The 24,722-nt window shown below is 51.1% G+C and overlaps 1 protein-coding gene across 4 annotated transcripts in view; it reads right to left on the bottom strand.

Moving 5' to 3' along the window:
• LRRN2 (leucine rich repeat neuronal 2) overlaps positions 1-24,722 on the bottom strand; it is an 85,943-nt gene that overhangs the window by 12,031 nt on the left and 49,190 nt on the right. Inside the window, exons 2-3 of one of the 4 annotated variants that reach the window (XM_060178665.1) lie at positions 11,525-11,662; positions 6,464-9,472 (exon numbers count right to left, since the gene is read on the bottom strand). The exons of 1 other annotated variant lie outside the window; for it this stretch is intronic. In XM_060178665.1, the coding sequence (XP_060034648.1) occupies positions 7,110-9,245 (2,136 nt within the window). In that variant the 5' untranslated portion in view covers positions 9,246-9,472; positions 11,525-11,662 and the 3' untranslated portion in view covers positions 6,464-7,109. Of the gene's footprint in view, positions 1-6,463; positions 9,473-11,524; positions 11,663-18,883; positions 18,977-24,722 lie in introns of those variants that run through there. 2 more of the 4 variants (XM_060178666.1, XM_007523146.3) reach the window with 2 other exon arrangements.

Genomic DNA, 24,722 nt, shown 5'->3' on the forward strand with positions numbered 1-24,722 from the left:
TGAAAAGTATGCTTCCAAAATTTAGGGAAAAGACTTACGATCTGTGATTCTCCAGAGTGCATAGTTCAAAAGGTTTTCAAAACCTAAAGTCCTGACAAGAAAAAAAAAACAAAACTCACAAATCATCTTGAGTAAAAGGAAAAAAAGAGGTCAGCCTCCAAAAATAAAAGAGTGATTGTGTCAGAAAGATCTGGGAAACCTGTAGGCAGACTTCAGATGTTCCTGTGCTCTTCCTCCAACTACCATATGCTTGTAAAATATATGGATTTGAATATGGCTCAGTGAGGTAGTTAAGATGGCAGCTTTGGAATCAGACCGGGATTGAGTCCTGACTCTACCACCTGCTAGCTGTGTGAACCTGGGTCAGTCATTTGAGTCATCTGAGCTCTAATGGCTAAAGTTGTAAGCAAGGGATAATAATATCCACTCTAATGTCGATGTGAATTCGATGAAACTGTGCACATAGGACCCCTATGAGAGCTACTGCCATGTAGCAAGTGTGTCAGCCACTAATACTGCCCTGTTAAAACTACTAGAAATGTTTCGAATCAAAGGCTGGGGCAGATGTGTAAGAGCAGCTTGGGGAATGTTAAAGGCAGGCTGATCTGACACTTGTGACCCTCTGGGGAACAGACAAGATCTCTTTTAGTGAAATCATCAACAAGGAGGTCTGGATAACTTATGCTTTGTCAACACACTGCTTTTGCAAGGTTTTTGCAACACCACATTTGCTCGGGGGTAACACCAGTGCTCCCTGAGGTCTCTCCTGGGGAACTGCTGACTTGAACCATGCACACAGCCAAGATGGAACTGAAGGCTGATGAAGGTCACTATTCACTCCCTTAAGTGAGTTTTGGTCTTGGGTACGATGAGGCAGGGCACTGACAAAACTAGCAAAGGTGATGATGGAGACTTGGGCTGCCAGAGCTACTTTGAGGAGTTGCTGAGAAGTGTAGAGGGGGTCAGAAACCTGAAGAGTAAACAGGGTTTTGATCTTCAAACAGAGGTAAAGGAATAGATTTTTCAGATACAGAGTTGCTAGTCGTGTCCATCCCTGCCAAAGCACTTGCTGAGATGATCCCACCAAGATGAGGATTGTGGTATTTTATTCTTAGTTCTGGTCTGGTATTGATTTAGCAGCCCAAGCGTTCCCCAAAAGACAAGTCATGCCACATCTGCTCAGGAACCTCCAGTGGTTCCCCACCTTACTGGAAGGACAAGCCCAGGCCCCTTCCCTGAGCTGCAAGGCCCAACATGAACCTCTGGTTACTTTTCTGACCTCAGGTCCATACTCACTCATTCCCTCTCCCTCTTGTTCAGGCCACACTAGCCCCCACTCTGACCTTTGTCCTTGTTGCTCCTCTGCCTGGATCACTCTTCCCTGGGAGCACTGTCCTTGCTTAAATGTCTCCTCCACAGATAGCCTTGTCTGGGGCTCCCCCTACGACCCTCCTCCACCCTCCATGCTCTTTTCCCTGACTTAGTTCTCCCTGTAGCATTTACTACCATCTAACATGATATATGGTCTTTCAGTCTTCAATTTTTCCCCCTACTCAATGACTTTCTCCCCTCACTAAAATGCAAGGTCCATGGGCCTAGATAGAGCTCTTACTTCACTTTCTCAGTTCCTAGTACTATGCCTGCCACATAGTCATGTTCATTATGTATTTGCTGGTTGATAGGGAGTTAAGGAGGAGAAAAGGTGGATGGAAGATGGCTTGCAGCAGCAGTGAATGAGTGGGGGAAGGAGACTGTGCTAGATTGTGTAATGGAATAGTATTCAGTGAGAAAAATAGAATGGAACCTTGGGCCAGGGAGATAGTGCAGCCTGGAGTATGCTGAGGTTCCAAAGGTCCTAGGTTTAATTCCTGGCACCACCATAAGCCGGAGTTGAACACTGCTCTGGTCTCTTGTTTCTCTGTCTCTCATTAAAAATAAATCTTGGGGGGAGTCGGGCGGTAGAGGATTAAGCTCACGTGGTGCAAAGTGCAAAGACCGGCATAAGGATCCCAGTTCGAGCCCCCGGCTCTCCACCTGCAGGGGAGTCGCTTCACAAGCGGTGAAGCAGGTCTGCAGGTGTCTATCTTTCTCTCCCTCTCTGTCTTCTCCTCCTCTCTCCATTTCTCTCTGTCCTATCCAATAACAATGATATCAATAATAATAACTACAACAATAAAACAACAAGGTAATAAATAAATAAATAAATAAATATTTAAAAAAATCCTGGGACAGGGTGGTGGCATATCTGGTGGAGTGCACATGCTACCATACACAAGGGTCATACCCACAGTTCATACCTACAGGAGTGGGTGAAGCTTCATGAGCTGTGGAGCAGTGCTGCAGATGTTTCTCTTTCCCTCTCCCTTTCTAGCTCAATCTTCCCCTCTCTACTCATTTCTCTGTCTCACACACACACACACACACACACACACACACACACACACACACACACATATATAAAGTGAAATGGGAAAAGGGGGGAAAATAGCAGCAGGGATTTATTTTTCAGAAATTGAGCCTTGGTAGAAAAATAAACAAATGAAAAAAACCTCAAAAAAAGAAATAGAATGAAAGCTTGTTATTTGCAACAATGTGGGCAACCTTGAGGGCATCATGCTAAATGATCCGAGAGCAGTAAATACAGTCTGATCTCACTTTTATGTGGAGTCCAAAACAAAAAAGCAAAAATCCAACCCCACAAATACAAGAAACAGCACATTGGTGGTTCCAAGAAGTCTGTAGGGTGGAGAAATGGGTGAAACCTAAGGTACAAATTCCAAGTATAAATAAATAAGCCATGGAGATGTAATGTACAACATGGCAACTTCAGTTCATAGTATTGAATCGTGTGTTTGGGGGCAGAAATGAGCAGTTAAAAGAAAATAGCTGGTAAGATAGCTCAGCTGGACAACGTGCTGGTCTGTCCTTTACACAACCCTGGTTTAAGCCCAGCCCCATCACACTGGAGGAATCTTCAGCGCTGTCAAGTCTTTCCCTCTCTCCCTGTCTCTGTCACTATCTGTAGTGGAACATTCTAATTAGATATTTGATGTCTTCAAACTTACTGTATACTTACTATCTAGTCTGTATACTTACTATCCTGGAGGGCTCTGTAACCAGCAATAAGTTTATCTGCAGAATCCTCAAATGTGGAAAGGTCAATGTTCAAAGGCATGCAGGACACAAAGACCCCTGGGTAAGTTGACTCCAGATATGTTAAGGGAGAATCAGTAACTTACTGAGTGGTTAGATGCTGGGTTTAGATATGAAATGTTTAGAGACTCAATTACTGCTTTCTGTATCCTAAAGCTGTTTGTTAACCCACTGTTTGTTCTGCTGTCTGCTGAACCAATTTGAAACCTGAAATTCGTTATGTATTGTAGAACCTGCTAATAACTAGGCCCTAGCCCTTAAGGGGGTGCTTTATTGTTTATTGGTCCTCCCTTCTATAGGGATGCATGTTCAGTTGAGCCACCTTGGGATTACTCAGAGATCCTGCCCTGCTATGGACAATGAGACAACTTTCTATTTGAAAAATTTGCCCCCAATGGTGAACACCTGATGCTGACAAGAAAGAAAAAAAAATACAAATAAAAGTTCACTAGACTAGACTGACCAACCACCCCATGTTTGCCCAGGACTGAGAGAGTTCCCTTAAGTACTCAGACCAGGAACTCCCAACTGTCATCCCATACTAGGCCTGTTCACCTCCTTCATGAGCTCACTACGTTTCTTGATAGAGCTTCCTCCAGCTGCCATGACAGCCCTACAGACTTGTGGGCTGAGAGATAGTGTATGAAGGAGGCCTGAGCCTGGCTGCACGGCCACAGCAGACATGGCGACTGATGGTCCCATGCCAGCCTGGAGGGCAGTCTGCCACATAGCTGTGTCCTGACCCAGGTCCACACCATAATCTTTCACCACTGCAGAAGAAACAGAGGCAAGGTGGCATCTCACAGCAGCAGCCACCAGGGAGGAGAAATAGTGGCTCTGTAGAGGGAAATGATAGGCCCTGAGTATCAGCTTCAACTCTAAGTGGAGATAAATGCTTCTTCCCATTCAGGGCTAAGCAAGCAAAACAAGCTTGAATGTGGAGGAGAAGCCAGGCCTGTGCTTGGCCAAATGCTCCCCACCCTGTATCAGCTGTGTTCACAAAGCCACTACAGTGGCAGTGCTGGGCCCACTGTCCCTCTGTCCCTTTCCCTCGATGGCATGCATGTCTGCCATGTGCCCAGGTCTGAACAGTGGCTGCTCACTCTCACTTGCTGTTTCTAGTGATTCTAGGACACAGCACTCCACAGGGTCCCTTCCTCTCCCCACTGGCCATGGCCTTGTAGTGTTCTCTCTTTCCAGGAGCAAAGAAACTACTTGCTGCTTCTTCTCCCTGGCTCACTTCAGTTCTGGGGCGGGCTGGGATGGGAGGGCAAACTTTCAGGCAAGAGACAAGTTCAATCACCAAGACTGGCACCCCCCCCTCCCTCCTACCTGCCAAGAAGGGCTTTGGATTCAAGGATCTGAGTGGCTCCATGCAGAAATTCAGGGCCACTCACACCAGGGGGAGGGGACAGGCCAGGACTGCAGGGCGTGCTCAGGATCCATCTGTATGCTTCCTATTGGGAACCAAGAGTGACAGACTTCCCAGAAAAGGAGGATGGTGAAGCCTGGGGGGACAGCTCAGCCTGCTGGAGTCACTCTTCACATTCCTGAGCCTCCAGATATGTTAAGTCCATCTCCCCATCCAGCAACACCATTTGCTAAAGCTGAACAGAACCTCTCGTCCTCTTTCTCTCTTGCTTTCTTATTCTCTCTCTTTCTCTCTTTCATGCTAATATACAAATAAATCTTATTTAAGAAAAGAAAAGGAATGAAGTGAAGAGGTCTTCCATTTTCAAGTGTCAGGAACATATAGAAATATTTTGAGCTACCAAGACCCAAGGCCCGTTGCCCTCTGGGAGGCTGTGGTCACTTTGGGGTTCTTAGGCCTAAGTCCAGTGCCTCTTGGGGTGTTCTGGGTGCAGATGGTGATGACCAAGGAGTGGGGAGGACCAGAGAGTCAATCTTCCTGCCTCTCCCTCAACTACTCCTGAAACAGAAGCCTGCACTGCTGTTAGTCTTGAAGTAGAATTGGGCATATAGGTTAGCCTCCAAGTGGGGTTCCCATACCCTCAGCATTGGCATCATCTAGATGCTGGTCAGAAATGCCCATTTCCAGCCCACCTAGGGTATCAGAAACTCTGTCAGGGGCAGGCTGTGCCTAGCCCTCTATGTTTAGCAAGCTTACTGGAGACTCTTACACAGGCTAAGGTGAAGGGGACCCCTGCTCTAAATTAGGCTTCCAGAAGGCTGTTTTCTTAGTGTCTTTTAGTGCCTGGGAAGTTTCTGAGGTGTGAGCATGGAAAAACATCCTCGTTATTTCATTTTTAAAATAAACTTATTTTTATTTGATAGGATAAAGAGAAATTGAAGGGGAAATGTAGAGATAGAGAGGGAGAGAGAGAAAACTGCAACACTGCTTCACCAATAGTGAAGCTTCCCCTCTGCAGGTGGGGATCAGAGGCTTGAACCCAGGTCTTGTACATGGTAATGTGTGCTCTCAACCAGGTGTGCCACTGTCCAGCCCCAGAGCATTCCTCTTCTCTGTGTGTGTGTGTGGGGCTGTTGGGTGCTCTCTTGGTCTGCCTCCCACTTGGGAGAACAGCTTTCCACAAGTGTGCAGGTGTGTCTGCTGCCAGAAGACTCAGGTTGCCCCAGCCTGTTTCAGCACCCAACACTGCTTCCTCACTAGCCCTACAGCCTCCCTCCCCACCTCCACTGCCTCTCTGACAGATGTTCATCTTCACATTTGTCCTCTGAAGTCAGTCAGTACCAGCAACAAGAAAAAGTCTGCAGAGGCAAAGAGGCAAAGCAGGATCACTGCAAATGGTACCCAAGTGGACCAGAAAGATAAATGCAGCAATCTCTTGGTGTTCCCCTGCCCCCCCCCCAGCCCTGCCCCCTACCTGCCCCAGTGAGCCAGAGTTCTTGCTGTCTTGATGAGCTGCGATTCTCTGCATGCCTCTGCCTCTTGGGTTTGTTTAATTAGAAGCAGGATGGGAAGTGCTTCCTATGCACTGACATGTTAATTGCTTATCAGAGAAAGAGAAGGGGTGACAGTGTTTGGGGATGGAAATTTCCACCCTCCATCTCTGAGCTTTTCTCCTGTTCTCTCACCCCTTTCTCTTTGTTGCCCTCTCGGACTTTCTGTTTCTCATTCTCCTGCTCACAGACAGCAGGAGAATTCTCCAGGGAGCTTACTTGGGGGTACCCGGCAGACCAGAAACAGAGAGGGGTGCCCTTTCACCTCCCTCCCACCCCCACCCTCCACCCCAGCCTCTCCTCTTGCCTCCCTTGGTGGAGGCACCTCCCAGGGGCTCCTTAGTTATACTCTGTATCCAAAGGATTATTTTTGTCTCATTCCCCCATATTATTGTTATTCTTATTTATTTTTATTTTTTACAAAACAGGAGAAAAGAGTGAATGGCATTTGGGTGGGGGAGGCGACACATTTCTCCACAAAGGTACAAAATTGCCTACAGAAAGTCATCCTCAGAGTGCCAGGCCCAGGCTGTTGAGCTGAGGTGTCCTGGGTGGGCATCCGTCTCCCCAAATGTCCTTCAGAGCCAGCAGGGGGTGGATATCTCACTTTGGGAGGGGTTCCCCCACACTGGGGAGGCCAGGCCTCCTTCAGTCCTTGCCCAGGAGGGGAAAGAGCAAGCAACTGAGACTGTACAAGAATGAGGAGGGAGGCGACGCATCCTGTGGGCCTGGGGACACAGGGAGGGGTATATCCAGGCGGCCCAGAGCCTCTGCTTGTGAACAGCAGGGAGGCCCCTGGTGGGACACTTGTTAGAGTCCTTCTTGCACCTTGGCAAAGCTGCTCAGGTGGCCCTGGAAGGTGGGAACAACTTCTTGGAGCTTGCAGGAACTCCCCCCACCCTGGGTCCAAAAGCCCTGTCAGTCTTGGTCTGGTGCCCACCCACATCACTTTTCTTGCAGGGCACCTGGCCTGGACGCTTCTCGTTCGGTGGAAAGGAGTCATCTGTTTCTCTGCTGCAGGAATAGGCTGAGCTTCAGGAATTCTGTGACCACGGCGGGGACAGTGTCTCTTCATCTGAGGATCCGGACAACTTCCTCCCTGGATTCCAGGGCAGAACAAGGGGTGCAGACACCACCCGCACGGAGGGGGTAGCCCAGCCCCAGAAGGCCCAGGCCGGATGCAGAGGCCGCCCGCCCAACCCCTGCCCTGGTCGGCGGGCACCCAGGCGGGCCAGCAACCCCACTGCCAGCAGGAGGGCGGCCAGTGCCAGGACGGTGAGCCCGGGCCGGGCCCCCCAGGACCGCTGGCAGGGAGCTGCCTCTTTAGTCCTGGCCCACACGCAGGCCAACTGGGTGCGGGCGTCAACGAAGGCCACTTGCAGGCAGGCCCAGTACTCGGTGGCCTGGACGAGGCGGGTGATGTTGAAGCTGTGGGTGCCCCGTGGAAGGCGGGCAGAGGCGGGGGGGCCCCGACCCCGCAGGGAGGTGGCGCTGGCCCAGGTGAGGTTGGTGGACACAGTGTTGGGCGGGGGTGTCCAGGACAGCAGGATGCGGTAGGGTTGCGTCTCCTGCACCCGCAGCTCCAACCCGCATCCCGTGGCCCGACCCGGAGGCAGGGGCGCCCCGCTCACGGCCAGGCTGACCGTCTTGGTGTCCGCCCCCACCAGGTTCTGGGCCACGCAGGTGTACAGCCCCGCCTCCTGCGCCGTCACCCTCCGCAGCTCCAGGGTCCCCTCGGGGTCCACGCGATACCTCTGGCCGGCGCGCGCGGCAGTCAGGCGCACCCCCGCGGGGCTGACCCAGTAGATCTCGGGCTCGGGCTCCGCTAGAGCGCGGCAGGGCAGCAGCAGGCTCTGGCCCGGCGCCACCCGCAGGCTGGGCGGGAAGCTGCGCGGCGAGATGAGTGGCAGGCAGTGGACGGGCATCTCCCGGAAGGGCACCTCGCGCACCGGGCGGCGCTGGAGCTCCGGCGGCTCTGCGCACAGCGTGGACTGCGGCTCGATGAAGCGCACCCGGGCGCTGGAGGCGTTGGCCCAGCGGATGACACAGTCGCAGCGCAGCGGGTTGCCGTGCAACGCCACCTCCTGCAGGCTGGGCAGCGCCTCGAGCGTCTGGCGGTGCAGCGCGCTGAGCGCGTTGTGGTTGAGCATGAGCGTCTCCATCTGCGGCAGGTGGCGGAAGGCGCGCGGGTGGATGAAAGACAGGCGCGGATTATTGGTCACGTCCAGCTTGGTCAGCTCTGGCAGGTTGACCAGCGCAAACTTGTCGATGGAGACCAGCTCCTCCATGTTGTTCAGGCCCAGCTCCTTGAGGTGCAGCATGTTGGCGAAGTCGCCCGCCGCCACCCGCTGCAGCGGGTTCTTGTTGAGGTCGAGGAACTTGAGGCCGGGCACCTGCTCCAGCGCCCGGCGCGGCACCCGGGCCAGCTGGTTGTCGTAGAAGGACAGGCTTTCCAGGCTGTGCAGCCCCTGCAGCGCGTAGTCAGAGATCTCCCGCAGCTTCATGCCCGCCAGCACCAGGCTGCGCAGGTTGGCCAGCGGCCGGAAGTTCATGTCCAGGATGGCATCCACCTTGTTGCCACCGATCATGAGGATCTCCAGGCTGGGCAGGGTCTCGAACCAGCGGCTGTCCACGGCCCTCAGCATGTTGGAGTTGAGGTGCAGCCGCAGTAGGCTGCCCAGCCCGGCGAAGGCCCGCGGCGCGATGCGGTAGAGCTGGTTGTGGTTGAGGTAGAGCTCCTGCAGGCCGGCCAGCCCCGCGAAGCAGTGGTCCTCCAGCCGCACCAGCTGGTTCTCCTCCAGGTGCAGGCTCAGCAGCTGCGGCAGCGAGTGCACGTCACAGTCCCGAGCGTCGGAGAAGCGGTTCTGGGACAGGTCGAGCTCGGTGAGGTTGCGCAGGTAGGCCAGCTCGGCCCGCTCCACGCGCGCGATGCCGTTGCTCTGCAGCAGCAGGGTCTGTGTGCCCGCAGGCAGCGCGGGGGGCACGGCCGCCAGCAGCAGGTCGTTGCAGTCCACCGTGGCGGCCTCGCGGTAGGACGAGCGGGGGGTGTACCAGGGCCGGATCTGGCAGGCGCAGAGAGCCGGACAGGGCACGTGCCAGGGCACCACGGGCACGGTGGCAGAGGCGCCCGCCACCCAGGCTAGCAAGAGGGGGGCCGCCAGGAGCCTCATGCTGGGGCTGCGGGAACTGTCCACAGGATGAATCCCGAGTCCTGCTTGTGGCACCTTGTGAGAGAGAGCTCAGTGGCCTTGCCAGGGCTGGGGGGACCACCCTCCCTGGGTGGTCATTCTACAAGGGGGCACGTGGGCATCACTTCCTGCCCTTCCAGATGCCGCCCTCATTCCTTCGCCACTGGGGCTTTGCCTGTTCACTCATCGCTGTGCCCCATGGGGCAGCCCTGGAGGGAGAGGTACAGAGTTAGGGAAGTGGAGGAAGGTGACACCCCCATTCTCCCCCACTCCTGCCCTGTGTCTCCCGTTTGAGGTTGAAGTTGTTGAGAGGGGTGGACAGGGCCAGAACAGGGTTCCTGGAGTCCTCCCTATCATCCTTGTCCTTGCCTGTAACTTGCAGGAGGAATAAGTGAGACTTCCAGGAAGGAGAGAGTGCTTGAGCCTTCGAAACTTCCAGAATAAGGTGGGGAAGGGTGTGTGTGTGTGTGTCTGTATGGTTGGAATTACTATCAACCTTAGAGACCTTTACTTTTGCCACTAGGGTTATTGTTGAGATTCACTGTTTGCACAACTCTATTGCTTCTGGTGGCCACATTTAAAAAAATTTTTTTCTGGGGGGTGGGGGAAGAGAAAAGGCACCTGTAGTACTGCTCCACTGTTTATGAAGCTCCTTCCCCTGTGCAGGTGGGGACTTGGGCCTGAACCTGGGTCATCCTGCATGGTGACATGTGTCTCAACAATGTGCACCACCACCCGGTGGTCCCTAGAGTCCTCCTGGGCCACAGAATGATGTGCTCCTCCCTGGGCTCATTGAGGAAGGGAGAAAATCAAGTGATCATTTCCAGACACCCCTACATGGCTTGGGGGGTCATGGTGTGCATGAGTGTGGTATCTCAGGCCAGAGTGGGCTCCCAGGACTCTAATTCAAAGGCAGTGGAGTTGGACCCTACATCCACATAGGTCTGCTTAGGTTTGCCCAGGGCGGGGTGTGGCTGTGGTTTTGCTACTTCCCCTCCTGGAGGCAAGGGTTTCCTTTCCCTGAATCCTGGTAAGCTGCCTGGATGAGGGAGCCTGACCTCGAAGTCCCACTCAAAGGAGCCCTTATGCCTTGGCCATGCCTCCTGGTTTCTTTGGCTGCCACCCTACCTATTCCCAGTGCATAACCCTTTGGGGGGTGGAAGTACCCTGGCATGCCCCTCCTCAAGCTTCTTCCCCATTATTTTCCTGTAACTCTTATACATTCTTCAAGATTCAACTGAAGGTCAGTCACCTACTCCAGAAAGTATCTCCCCAAACTTCCCAGCCCTGTCTGCCCAAGGGCCCCCTGCTTTATGCTCTGGGTGTCCTGTGCCTCATCTTGTCACAGGCTTGCCCACACCATGTGGGACTGTCCCTAGGGGGGAAGCTGGCAGGCTCAGTGCTGAGCTTGCAGCACAGGGGAGGCCCAGCATTTCCAGCACGGTTCTGTCTTGGCAGCAGCCAGACTCCTTCCTGGAGGCCTGGACTTTGGTCTAGAATCCAGGTCACTGCAGCTTCCTTCCGCCTGGGCACGGGTAACTGTTTAGATTCTGTCCCAGACCCCACACCCCAGAGGCAAGTCCAACCTTGGACTAGAATTGGTATAGAAAGGTGGTGTGGGGAGTCAGGCGGTAGTGCAGCAGGTTAAGTGCAGGTGGCATGAAGTGCAAGGACTGGTGGAAGAATCGCGGTTCAAGCCCCCGGCTCCCCATCTACAGAGGTGTCCCTTCACAGGCGGTGAAGCAGGTCTGCAGGTGTCTATCTTTATCTCCCCCTCTCTGCCTTCCCCTCCTCTCTCCATTTCTCTCTGTCCTATCTAACAATGATGACATCAATAACAGCAACAGTAATAACCACAACAATAAAAAACAAGGGCAACAAAAAGGAAAATAAATAAATAAATATATATTTTAAAAAAGAAAGGTGGTGTGGAGGTCTGAAGTGGGTGGCTTCCAGCAGAGGCACAACTTGAACAAACCCAGGATGGAATAGGACCCTTCAGAGACTCTGCCTTGTGATTTAATCCTCAGCCACGTCCAGGAGATGAGCAGGAGCTAAAAAACTTGGTTCAAAGCCCGGGAGGTGGTAGGAACCAGCAGCCCACCTCAGTCTTGGCCAACCCTTTCCCCCATACTTTTCCATGTCCCAGATCTCTCCTGGGCTCTCTGGGGTATGTCAGTTGTCACCAGTCTTGCCCCAGAGGTGATAGTTTCTCACTAGGGGGCTGTGGCAAGCTGGGCATTGTGTCCCCTCCCACTTACTAGGCAGGTGATTCTCAGCTGTCCAGAGGGTTGCCACCCTGCCTTCGCGGGTGCCAGGGTGGGAAGGGGAGCCACCCTTCCCAGAGCAAGGGTTGGAGGGCTCAGCCTGCCTGATGCCCACCTTCTCTCCAGTTATTTCTGAAGGTGGGAAAAACAATGGTGACTTCAAATGCACAGAGATTTGGTGTATATTTGTTTGTGCACTGACACATCAAACATGCATACGCGTGCGTGTGCGCACACACACACACACACACACACACACACACACACACACACACACACCTGCCTGTGTACATGTGCACAGGGGAGCCATCCAAGCCAGTGACAGAGCCAGGTGGGGATGAAAAGCAGGGACAAGCTGGATCCTGCCACTCTCCCTCCACCCTGCAGCCCTGCCTCCTGCCTCTTGTCCACCATGGAGAAATCTTATGGAGAAACATCTACCAGGAGCCCAGGGACAGGCTGATGCATTCTCTGATCACAGCCCTTCTGGGTATTACTGGAGTCACCAAGAGGAAGGGAGCTGAGAGTCAGGCCTTCTCACTGGGGAGGGGAGTAGGATCCCAGCTTGACAAAGGCCCTATGAAACTCATTTGCTGTGGTCCCAGTGTGGCCCCAGTGGGCTGAGAAGCCAGAATATTCTGAGGGGGTAGAATTGATTACACAGGCACACCTTTCCAGAGTGCCGCCCTGGAATTGGTAGGGGAGCGTGAGCATAGGACCACCATTCATGAGGCCATGGCTCCACTCCCAGTACTGTATATGATGGGGCAGTGTTCTGGTCTCTTGCACTTTTTCTTATAAAATAACTAAATAGAGGGACCAAGTGGTGGTACACCTGGCTGAGTGTACATGTTGCCATGGGCAAGGATCAGGGTTCAAACCCTTGGTTTCCACCTGCAGGGGGCAAGCTTCACAAGCAGTGGAACAGTGCTACAGGTGTCTCTCCTTTCTCTCCCTCTCTATCTTCCCTCCCCTCTCAATTTCTCTCTGTCTAATAACAAATAAACAAAATATTTTAAATAATTAAATAGAAAAATCTCAAAGAAAGAAATTTAAAAAATGAATGAAAAAAAGAGAAGAGCACAACCCAGGCAGGGTACAAAATGCAAAACATGAGGAGGCCTGGGAGGGGAACCATAAGGTCTCAGGAACCTGAGTTCCATCCCGGGCATCACAGGTGCCATAGTGATACTGATCTCTCTCTCTCTCTCTCATGTCCCATTAATAAACAATAAACAAAACCTCAGGAGACACCCCCCTCCCGCCCACCAACAGAAGGCTGGAGTGGGTGGTGAGGGGGCTCAGCTAGGTCCCCAGCAGTCCCTGCCTGCATCCCAGGCATTATCTCTTCTTTTCTAGGATCGTCATCTACAGAAACTCAACACCCCCCACTGCAGGAGTGGAGGAACCAGTTCAATATTAACCAGAAGCCTCCAGAAACTGCCTTCCACTCCACCTTAGGCCACAGCCTCTTCCTCAGGCCTCTGGTTGGGCCAGCTAGGTGGGCATAGCTGTAGCTCCTCGCTTGGTCCCCAGGCTGGGGCTTGGCATTCAGGGAGAGAGAGAGAGAGAGAGGTGCAACTCTGCTCTCAGCTTCCAGGCTCAGTAGGGCCCAGACCAGCTTCCTTTGCTGTCTAGATGTAGCACCTTTCAGGACAGGCCTGGAGTTGCCCACTCACTTGCCACTGCCGCTTAAGGCTATCTTGTACACGGCCCACTTGTGCCTGCTGATGAGCCATCTCTGCAGCAGTTGCTGGGAAAGCTAATTGCCTTTTATCTACAATCTCTGGGGTGAGTGAGAGTTCAGGCTGTCACATGCACAGCTCCCCCCAAGAGGGTTTCCTGCTCCCATAGGCAGGGGCCATATCTCACATGCCTGCTTTGTGCCCTCAGCCCCCAAGTGTGGGGTGGAGTGTGCCATGGGCCCTGGGGAGTGATGAGCCACCCTCTTCTCAACCCTGAGTGTGGGCAGAGGAGGAATGATCTAAGCCTCATTTTGCAGGGGAGGTAATGGTGGGAGGTTAAGTGACTTGTCAGAGGTGGCAAGGCTTCTGTCTAGTGGGACCAGGATTTTAACCCATGTCTCTGAATCTATGGCCTGATCCACGTGCCTAGCCAAAGTTCAGGTTCACTGCTTGCCTCCCAAGTGCATAACTGGTCTGGGGCAACTGCTCCAACATCATTCCTGCACTCCTGGTGAGAATGACTCTCTCTGTGGGTTAACATGGGGAAGGGGACTGTCCTTGGGTGTGTGTGCCTGGCCCAGGAGCCTGGAGGCCTAATGGTTTATCTGCTGGAGGGGTTGGGAGCTGGGCTAGGGACTGCTCTAGAAGGGCTGCTCTCCATAGGCTTTGGTGATAGGGAGTGAGGAGCCAAGTCAGGAAGCAGAGCTGCTCACTCCAGGGTTGTTTTATCTTGAAAGGGCTGACTCTGTAAGCCATCTCCTTCAGGCAGCTGCTCTGAATTTAGCAGAAAGTGTGGAACAGATCCATTTATAATTTGTGCTTAACCCTTGGCAAAACTTTAAGGAAAAAGTTGTGGAGATGCTGTTGTCAGGAACCCAAGCTGTTCCTTCCCCAGCTGGGACCCAGAGCAGCCTCTCACCAGTCTCCCCATCCTGGTGGCCTCCACCCATCCCAGAGCAGGAGGTCTGGGGAGAGCAGTGCTATGGTGATCAATTGCCTAGCCTTCACTGCTCCAGTACCAGGTCTCCACTGAGCCTGAAGACAGATGAGTGGCATAACTGAGTGGAGCGTTGATAAATTCCAGCCTTCCTGCCAGCAGATAAGCGCTGGGTGGGGGAGGCGGAGGGAGGGCACCTGCCTTGAGCTGCTGCAGCTCCAGCCCAGCCCCTCACCCCCAACCCTCCTCTAATCACAGACAACCAGGACTGGGAGCAGGAGGAGACCTCAGTGTTTATCCGCTCTCCTTGAGTTATTTATTCCATAAATAACTTGTACTGGGGTGGGGAGGGGTTAAACTCAGAGGAGATCCTGACTCTGCTACAGGCTGTGACCATGGACCCAGCAGGTAATCCCAGCTCCCCTGCATGTGTGGGATAGGAGCTGAGCCCTCCTCATGGGCCGGGGGATCAGGGACACCCCATGTCTTCAAGTTCCTTCATCACCTGCCTTTCATTCCAACTGCTCATCCCCACCTCCTCCCTTGCTTTATGATCAGCCTTTTCACTCTATGATGGTGGAGCAGGTTGTGCACACATGACACTAATCCCAAAGGTACAGCTTGGTGAATATCTGCAGCTGTGGATACAGTAAAACCTACACCAAGATATACAGATTTCTGGCTCTGGGAGGTGGTGCAGTGGGCAGATTGCTGGACTTGCAGGAAAGAGACCCCAGCATCAATTATGCCAGAGTGATGCTCTGGTTCTCTCTCTCTCTCCCTTTCTGTCATTGCTAGGGCTTCTTCACTGCTCTCTGCTGACTTTTTCAGACAGACAGAGAGTCAGAGACAGTGAGATAAAGAGAGAGAGAGAGAGAGAGAAAGAGGGAGAGAGGGAGAGAGAGAGCGCCACTATAGTATCAGAGCTTCTCCCGGTTTTGTGGTACTTCCATGTGGTGCCAGGACTACAACCCACACATGGAAAAGTACACACCTGACCAAATGGGCTAGGTCACAGCCCCTGATTTCCACCCCCTCTCACACCCCCACCTCCCCACCAGATCTCTCTCCTCCTCCTGCGGAGACTGTCATCTCAGGGGCTCCATGTTCCGAAGAGACTTGGTTTTTCCTTTCACATGTTGGCCCTCTCATTCTGCCTGTTAAAAGCCCTTTCTCAGGCGCAACTATCAAACTCTTCTTCAGCCTCCCAAACCTCCCAAATGCCACCTCCTCTGTGTAGCTTCTCCTGATTTGCTCTGAGAAGGGTGCTCACTCCCAGTTCTGACCCTGAGACACTACGCACAGACCTCCTGGGAGGCCTTTATTGTTATTGTCCTCCACTGTCATTGCGGTGGTGGTGCTGTGTCTGTCTGTCTGCCCCTAGCTCCGGGGTTAGGACAGGACACTATTGTCCCCATATGTAAGTCCTAGTTCTGTGCAGATTCACCCTGCAGGGCTGGGGGATGTTCTAACTACAGCAGAACTGTGAATTGCAACTTACTCAGTTGGCCACCAAGATTTTCAAGTGGGTCACACTCTGCATTCATCGATGAAATAGAAATCAGCAAAGTGCACTAACGCAGCTAGATGAGGCACTGTTTTGAGAAGCGTTTCCCTTCTGTTACACACACACACACACACACACACACACACACACACACAGTCAAATCATACTTCTATTTATTTACTTTTGCATATGAGTTGCAGTTATAAAGCTTAGCAGCCAGTACTCCACTAAGTATCACTCCCGGTGAGCCCTTTCAGCTCTAGCTGATGCACTGAAAGGGAGACCCAAAGCAAGGTGGGGGACCCACTAGGGAGGGGGCCCAACAGTGAAGCCCAGGACTTGCTTGCCCAAGGAACCAGGTTCCATCCCCAGCACCAAATATGCCAGGGTGGTGCTCTGGTGTCTCTCTTATAAAATAAATGAAGCAGGAAATATTACTTGAATTCAGGATTTAGAGGAAAGATTTGGTGTCCCTGAGGGCCAGCTCTGTGCTGGGATCCCACGTCCATTTGCTGCCACTTTATATACCTCATGCCTGTCCTCCCAACAACCTCATGGGGCAAGTGTGTCTTAAGAATTAGTTTACATTTCACAGATGAGAGAGCATTCCACATGAGGCAGAGAGGGAAGGAAGGAGGGAGGGGGATAGTGAGAGGCCATAGCACCGAAGTTGCCTTTATTGTAGTGGGGACCAGGCTTGAATCTGGGCCATGTGCATGGCAAAGCAGTGCCCTAAGTGAGCTATCTTACCAAACCATCTTGTTATTTAATTAGGAGTATGTGTATGTATGTAGGGGCACAATCCTTTCTCTCTGGTTTCATGCACCAGGTTGATGCCACCCTCCATCATGATGCCAGGTTCTGACCAGTCCAAGAGATAGAGAGACAGTGATAAGGAAAGGGGAGATAGGAAGGGAGAGACACCTACAGCACTGCTTCACTGATGTTTTCTCCCTGCCATTGGGGCATGGCACTAGAGGCTTGAATCTGGGGCCTTGTGCACGTTAATATGTGCACTCTACTGGGTGTGCCACCACCCAGCCTCCCCATGTAGCATTATTAAAAGGTTTCCTCCTGCAGCCAGGGGTCCCGGGACACCCATTCAGAGAGTGGATCCCTGAGAAGTAGTGAGAGAAGGAGGAAGAGTGAGATAATTTCAGGGAGGTGTGACAATACTTTGTCTGCTCCAGTGCCTTTGCACATGCCGGGGCCTTGCCTACAAGCTCCCTTTCCTCATTTGTGCATTTCAGAAATTCCTTGCCACCTCTGAAGCCTAGTTCACACTCTCCCTGTCAGTCCCTTGCTCCTTCCCCAGCCTCCAGGAAGGAACCCACACCCCAGATAATGCTCACCTCCTCTCTCAGGTGATGAGTTGCTCTGGGGCTTTGTGGTCCCAGAACTAACAGAGAAGGAAGCACCAGTAGGTGTCCCTCTTTGTCCTACTTGAGGCTAACTGGAGTGAGGAGGAAGCTTGAGTCTCACTCCACAGTGTTTTTGGTGCAGAGAAAGGGACCCCAGAGCATGTTGGGTGTAGGGTGGGGTAAGACTTAGGGCTTAGGAGGTGGAGGAGAAAGGAAGGCAGAGGGAGTGGGGAGCAGGCAAGTTCAACAAGGAGAAAGACCAAACCTTTGCTAATGGAAAAGGAAAATGAAATCAGAATGAAAATTGATGAGGTGGAGAGAAAAGGAGAGTTGTTTCATCAGCAGGTTTGCCAGATGAGGCTCGGAGATAAATCACGCGGTGGAAGGAGCCTTGGTCCTGGCGCTGGGGCTCCTGCCTTCTCCCTCTGTCAGCTGTCTCAGGCAGGCCCACAAAATAAATGGCTGCAGCTGAGGCCCTGCTGTTTTTTTCCTTCTCTAACTGCAGTGAGAATGGCCTAGCCACCCTTAGTTTTCCCAGAGGCCTGGCCTGGCCATGGCTCCACTTGTTCCCCCCTCCTGTAGCCCTTCCCTAGCTCTGACCCCCTCTTTCCCCAGTGCCTCTGGCCTTTCCCTCAGCTGCCCCTGCTTGGGGGTAAGCCACGCCTGGGGAGAACACTCCTCAGTAGCTCTACCTCACCTTCCCGTCTTAAAGCCAGAGGGGCACACAGGAGCTGCTAGAGGACTGAAGGGAAAATGAACTCAGCTAGACCTTCATGCCCAGACCATCAGGCTCTCCTGCCTGGGAGAGCAGGTGCCTGGGCGGATAAGCAGGCGGGAAATATATCTGTGGCCTCAGGCCCTACCTACTACTGCACATGTCTGTATCTCCCTCTTGTAACCTTGCAAAAGTAGCTGCTGGTTCCTTGCCACTTTGATTCACCCCACATATAAAAAGGGGTGGGAAAAAGCCTCTGGGGGCTTTAGGGGATCTTGGTGGACTCTAGAGGCTAGAGGACTTTGGGGGGACTTTAGAGAGGATGTTGAGAGGGACACTGGCCCAGGGAATAGTTGCTGCTGTGGCCCCGGAAGCTGACCTGAAGAGCAGCTGCCCAGATGCAGAGCTGCTAAGAAGCCCCTGCAGCTGTAGCCCAAGGGAGCCACCTGGGAGAGCAGATGCCAGGAAGAGTTGATCTGAGGAAGCTAACCTGAGAGGGAGCCGAGGAGCCCAGACAAGGGGAGCTAAGCTGCTGCTGAACAGGGACTGAGCAGAGGGGCGCTGAGCTGAACTGAGCCAAGGCCTCCATGGAATAAAGGTAGGTCTTTGGCATTGGGGCCTCCTTCCCCAGGCTTCCTTTCAGGTCCCACTGTAACCTGCATCTCTGCTTGGAAAGAATGGATAGTGTCAACTGCATGACAAGGGCCACAGCTGGATCTGTGTGCTAGTTCCAATTTGGGGACAGATCTCAGGCTTTAGCCTTCACTTCTCTAGGCCTTGTGGAGCCAGGGGATAGAGATGGAACAGCAGGCCAAACACCTAAGTCTTCAGGCCAGCAGTCTCGGCATCACTGGGCACTAGGAATGCAGATCCCAGGCCCAGCCCAGGCTCCAGGGATCTAGAACTCACAGAGTGGGGCCTAGAAGCCATGGGAGACAAACCACCCTACCCACCCTCTGGTGATTTTGATGAACTTCATCCTTGAGACTCACTGGGCTAGATCATCTCCAAGGCCCCTCCAAGTGGGACCAGAATTCTATAAACCAAGGAAGGTGACAGTTGTTAACACTCACTCAGAGCCACGTGTGTGAGCAGTTTCTCATTTGTCATCCTTACAGAGAAGACCCCAGAATTCCAGACCCCCTCACCTGCTTGGTCCTGCTCTCAGGGTACTCCTCTCTCTACCTGATGAGCATCCACAGAGCCTCAACTCCATGCTGGAAGGTCTGGGGATGGGGACACTAGGTTATAGGGAGGGCAGAAGAGGAGACACAAAAACAAACAAATAAGTAAAACCCACTCTCAAAATATAATAAAAGCTATCACAATATTCCCCAAATGTCACTAGGGAATAGCCTAGAAGTCTGAGCAGAATTTGACTCCTGAGTGGAGTTGGGCATTGGAGATTTCCCAGAGTCACTGAACTATCCACAAAAAATGGGTCAGTTTGGTGGCATGTAAATGGTGCTTCGATGAAGCTGTTGAAAAAGAACAAACAGGGGTATTTAGCCAGAAGCAGTGGGTCAATGGAAGCACAGATGGTGAGTGGATGGTGTTCTTTATATACTGGGGACATCAGAGTGAAGATGTGCCAGTGAAGACAGAAGAAATGAATTCTAAGAAGGGATCCAGCAGCAGTCTGGAGCCAGAGTGGCCCCTGGATGTGACACTACAGGCACAGAGTGGCCAAAGGGAACATCTAAAGCAGCAACTACTATCGTCATCCATAACAAAAACTTAGCAGGACTGGGTGTAGCTTGTAATGTAAACCTTTCCACACACTTGATCCTAAGTTCTCACAATAGCCTTGCAAAGTCATAGGTGCCACAAACTCCTCTGAATGGAAAGGTGGGAGGAGAGAGCATAATGTTTATGCAAGCAGAACCTCATGCTTGAGTCTCCCAGGTCCCAGGTTCAATCCCCCACTCCACCATGAACCAGAGATGAGCAGTGCTCTGGGAAGAAGAAAAAAGGAGAAAGAGAAGGAGAATTGTTCTTAGATAACTTACTAAATGAATGATCCTACTTGAGCTACTCAATCTTTAGGGGCCAGGTGGTGGTATACCTGGTTGAGTGTACAAGTTACCAGACACAAGGACCTAAGTTCTAATTCTAGGGGGAAATCTTCATGAGTGATGAGGCAGTGCTGCACATGTTTCTCTCCTTCTCTGCCTCCCCCCTCAATTAATCTCTGTCTATATCCAACAAACATATATATATATATATTTAAATATATATATATATATATATATATTTAAAGTATGAAATACCTTGCCTGAGGTCAGACACAAACAAGTAATGGAGCAGGAGCTAGAAGATATACTTCCAAATCTATATTTTGCTAGCAGAAAGGCACTGATAACAATGGTAGATAGACTGAGGGCTGACTGTACACCAGCCTTGGGCAAGGAGTCTCACACGAGTGATTACACAGATTATTCAAGATGACACTCTGAAACTAGCTGAATCTTCCAGACCTGAGAGAATGTTCAGCCAGAAGAGCTAAGTTGTGGATGGTGTCAAAGTTTGCTCTAATGCCTGAGCCTTTATTTAATCTCCACTGACCCAGCCTTTCCTGAGCTGAGTAGAATGGGGACTTATTATTCAAACTCACCTAGGCCTGGGTCAATCCAAAGGAAAGCAACTGTCCCCTGGCCTATGCTGACCAGTCTTTCTTCAGGCCAAGACCCTTCCCCATCCAGCAGAGGCCCCCTCTCCTTCAGGCCTGCCCTCGCCTCCCTCACACTCCAGCATGACCAGCAGTAGACGAAAAGGCTCCATCTCTGATCAATAACAGGCATAATTCAGCGACTGCAGCAAGTACAAAGGAGTATAGGTTAAATCAATATTTAGAAGTCTCAAAATTAAACTAATTAAGAACCAGCCATAATCACTCTTACTGTCTGGGAATATTAAAAAAAGATAGAATGCTCACCTATATTTCATGATGCTGTTTTCTTACTTGTAATAATTTGAGGAGTGTCTGAAATGGGAAGTTCTCCCATCCAGCCCCACTTTCTGCATTGCAGGAGTGGGGGGAACCTTGTTCTTGGGAGTTGACGGGGGATAGAGGAGTCAAGCAACATGCTGTGAAGGGTTAGTGGGTCAGGCACTGGTCTTCCTACCCAAAATATGTACTGAAGTCTTTTGTGCCTGTGGATGCAACCTGAATTTGTGGAAAGAGTCTTTGCAGATGCTCAGGTTAAGAGGAGGCTATGCTAGATTGGGGTGGGCTCAGCTCAATGACTCATGCTCTGATAATAAGATGCAGATTTGTCACTGACACAGTGACTCAGTGAGAATTCCATTTGATGATGGAGACAGATTGGAGTTCAGCAGCTTCATGTCAAGGAACCAAAGACCATGATGGTGGCTAACATCATGATCTAGGAAGGGTCAAAAGAAGGCTCTCCCCCCCAGTTTCAGAGAGAACATGACCTTGATGACACCTGGATTTCAAACTTCTAGTCCCTAGAACTGTACATCTCTATTGCTATAAGTCACCCAGTCTGTACTGTGACAACTACACAACAGTGCTAGGAAATGAAAAGGGAGATTCTGCCTCCTGTCTTCTACTCTGCTGCCTGTTGTACAGGCTTCCCATGATGATTAACCTCTGTGTACCTCAGTTTTATCTTCTGAAAAATGGGCTCAGAGAGGTGGCACAAATGAAAACACAAATGTGAAATATGTATTACAAGCTGTAAGAGTCACATAAAAATTAACTCCACTCACTGCTGGTGGAGATGTGAGGAAAGACTCAGAAGTTGTTAGTCAGATGGCCAGGGCTGTTCTAAAGAACAAGCTGATCCCACCGGGCTGGCTCTCTCTGCCAGCACCACCATCCTCCTCTCTCTCTCTCTCTCTCTCTCTCCTCCCTCCCTCCCTCTCTCTCTCTCTCTCTCTCTCTCTCTCTCTCTCTCTCTATATATATATATATATATATATATATATATATATATATATATATATGTATATATATATATATGAAAAACCATATGTCTAAGCAGCCCCAACCTTGTTTTCATCATCCCTCTGCAGCTCAGTGCCCCAGTGCAGTTCAGCACCATGGAGAGAGATCAGACAAGTTCTGGGTTTTGCTCCCCTCTGCTCCCTGCTGCCAGGACCAGGGCACTAGAGTTCTTTTTCTTTGTCCACATGGAGTGTCCCTGGCATAAAAGGTACAAGCAATCACAGAGGCAACAAATAAAGTCTCTATAGATCATGAGATGGCTGGCACTGCAAGTTCGGCTGGCTCCCAGAACAGTTCATATTAAATAAAGTTTTTAATGAACCACTTGTGCTTAATACTGGAATCATGTCTTTATAGTACTGTGGAACAGAGCAGCTGAGCTAGAAGTGCTGATAACTGTTGGGTCACTTCACAGTCTCAGTGGGGAGAAGGTCCTCAGCTGGTCTCTGAATTTTGGCAGGAGCTGCACCTTGCATGAGGGTGGGCAGGGGGAGGGGTTGGAGGGGAGTTGAATTTCCTGTCACATGACAAGCAACACTACTACATTTTACACACCACCCTCACAGGGAGGGGTGATGTGAGTAGCTCACTGAGACAGCCAACAGCACCTCATTCTCACATACTTTCCTGAGATCTACCACCAGGATGTCACGGTGGTCCCCACCCTGCCACTTCCATTAGTTTCACCCCTGGTTGCCACCATTCTCAGCAGGGATCATCACCAGGACCTTTTATCCACTGCCATCACCATTTGTCACTTTGAACACCCACTTCTGGCACCATCTCCCCCAATCACAACCACACTCCTAGTTACTAGCAATGCACTGATCACTGTGAAAATTTGTCTGTTATATGTGAAGAAATGGCACCTATGGACTCTGGCACTGGAGAGTACATGTGAGACCACAAGATACGCCCCCTCATTGACCTATCAGAAGAGTGCCCCCCCCCCCAGAGGGACAGCACTCAAGGTATGGCCAGGGGAGTGCCTGATTTGCTTAGAGGGAATAAAAGTGACACCCCTCTGCCTTCTGTTTATCTGTGTTTTTCAACTCCGGCTACACCATAGAACCATATTACCAAAGCCCACTTCCCACTCCAGACCAACAGAATCCATCTCTGGAGATAGGATGCAGCAGGAATGGCACTTAAAAAAAAAACTCCAGGATTTTCTTTGTATGTAAAATTTATTATTATAATGTTACATATATATATATATATATATATATATATATATATATATATATATATATATATATATATATATATATATATATATATATATTACTAGAGAACTGCTAAGCTCTGGCTTATAGTGGTACTGGGGATTAAATTTGGAAATTCTGGTGCCTTGGGCATAAAAGTCTTTTTGCACAACCATTATGCTATCTTCCCAGCTATTAAAAGAAACACACACACACACACACACACACACACACACACACACACACACACAAACACACACAGAACTCCATAGTCACTGATACTGAAGTGTCCAGGGAGAAGCATACTGATATCTGACATCTGCTTTACTATGCACCAGAAAAGATGTGGATTGATGATGGATGGATGGATGGATGGATAGATGGAGATGTGGTAAAGCAAATGTAGTGAAAACAAGTGGCAGAAGGTAGGTGGTGGGTACTGTGGTTAGAGTCCCTCACTTTTACTATATGTGTGAAATCTTTCATAGTCCAAGTGTGTGTGTGTGGGGGGAGTGATTACAACTGGCTTTAAAGTAAAACCAGGATTGAGAATGACTGCCTCCAAAGGAATACTCACAACAAATGAGTTTCTCTTTCTTCTGTCCTTTTATGGGAGAACATATGCATATTCTCACCAACTCATGGGGATACTGCTTACAGTAGGACTGAGAGTCTGGGGAGACCTCTGATTGCCCAAGTGTCCATGGTTGTGCCTGGAACCCATGACAACCATGTGGGCAGCTGCCCACAGGCCTCAGAATTCTTAGCAAGGATAAAATTCTCCCCACGAAAGCCAGAGTCCAACTATTGCAGCATGCACGGTTTTGTGTGTGTGCATGCATATATGTGTGTGTGTGCATGCATGTATATGTGTGTGTGTGTGCATGTAGTGGGCAGGATATAGCTGGGACTGGCTGGCCTTGCACCTCATCTGTATGTTCCTCCACAGCCTGCTGGCCCGGGGGGGTGGTGGTGGTGCCATAGCAACATCGTGCTCTTTAAACACAGGAGTTTGTGCTGCCATTGCAAAGCAGTGTTAGGCAATTTAATTAAGGAGCTGGCAGCAGACAAACTTTGTGAGTTAGAGGCATTTTATTAAATCCCATTGTATTATGCAGCGTGGTTCCCTCAGGAGCTGTGGAGCTAGGGGAGGACAGAGGAGAATTTGCTGTGGATTCCTTTTCTCTCCTTTGCTTTTCCTGGCCTCCCTTCTGCTTCACACAAGCATTTGCTGAGCATAGGGGGACCCCAACTGTGATTGCCTGTTCCCCTTAGCTGGAGCAGCAGACCATGGCATAAGGCCTTCAGGTGGTAGCCTGGGGAACATAATTACCAACACTGATCCCTGGCCAGGCCTACACACCCAGTTCTGGCTTGCACAACACACTGGCCTTGTGGCTGTAAGCTCAGAGCTTCCCCTGCCTTAGCTCACGGTTTCTTCTGCACTCTTGCACCAGCTGGGCATTCCCACTCTATTGGTAAGGAAATGAAGGCTTCACAGCATCAAGGAGTTTGCCCCAGGTCTCATAAGTGGCAGGCAGCAGAGAAGGAAGCCCAGACAGGCTGATTCTGAAGGCCCAGGGGCAGAACCTCCAAGCTGTCTCCTAAGGATGCTGGGCATCTCTCAGTAACATGCGTTCCATACCAGCCCCAAGCCAGGAAGACAACTGCAGCATGGGGCTGGGCTGGGAGTGTGTGTGTGTGTGTGTGTGTGTGTGTCCAAGACTCTGACCTCCTAACCTACCAGGTCTGGAAACTGTGAACAGTCTTTCTGGAAGGTGACCCCCAAACCTGGCAGCTCTCCATAAG

This window comes from Erinaceus europaeus, chromosome 19, assembly GCF_950295315.1.
Source record: "Erinaceus europaeus chromosome 19, mEriEur2.1, whole genome shotgun sequence".
Lineage (NCBI taxonomy): Eukaryota > Metazoa > Chordata > Mammalia > Eulipotyphla > Erinaceidae > Erinaceus > Erinaceus europaeus.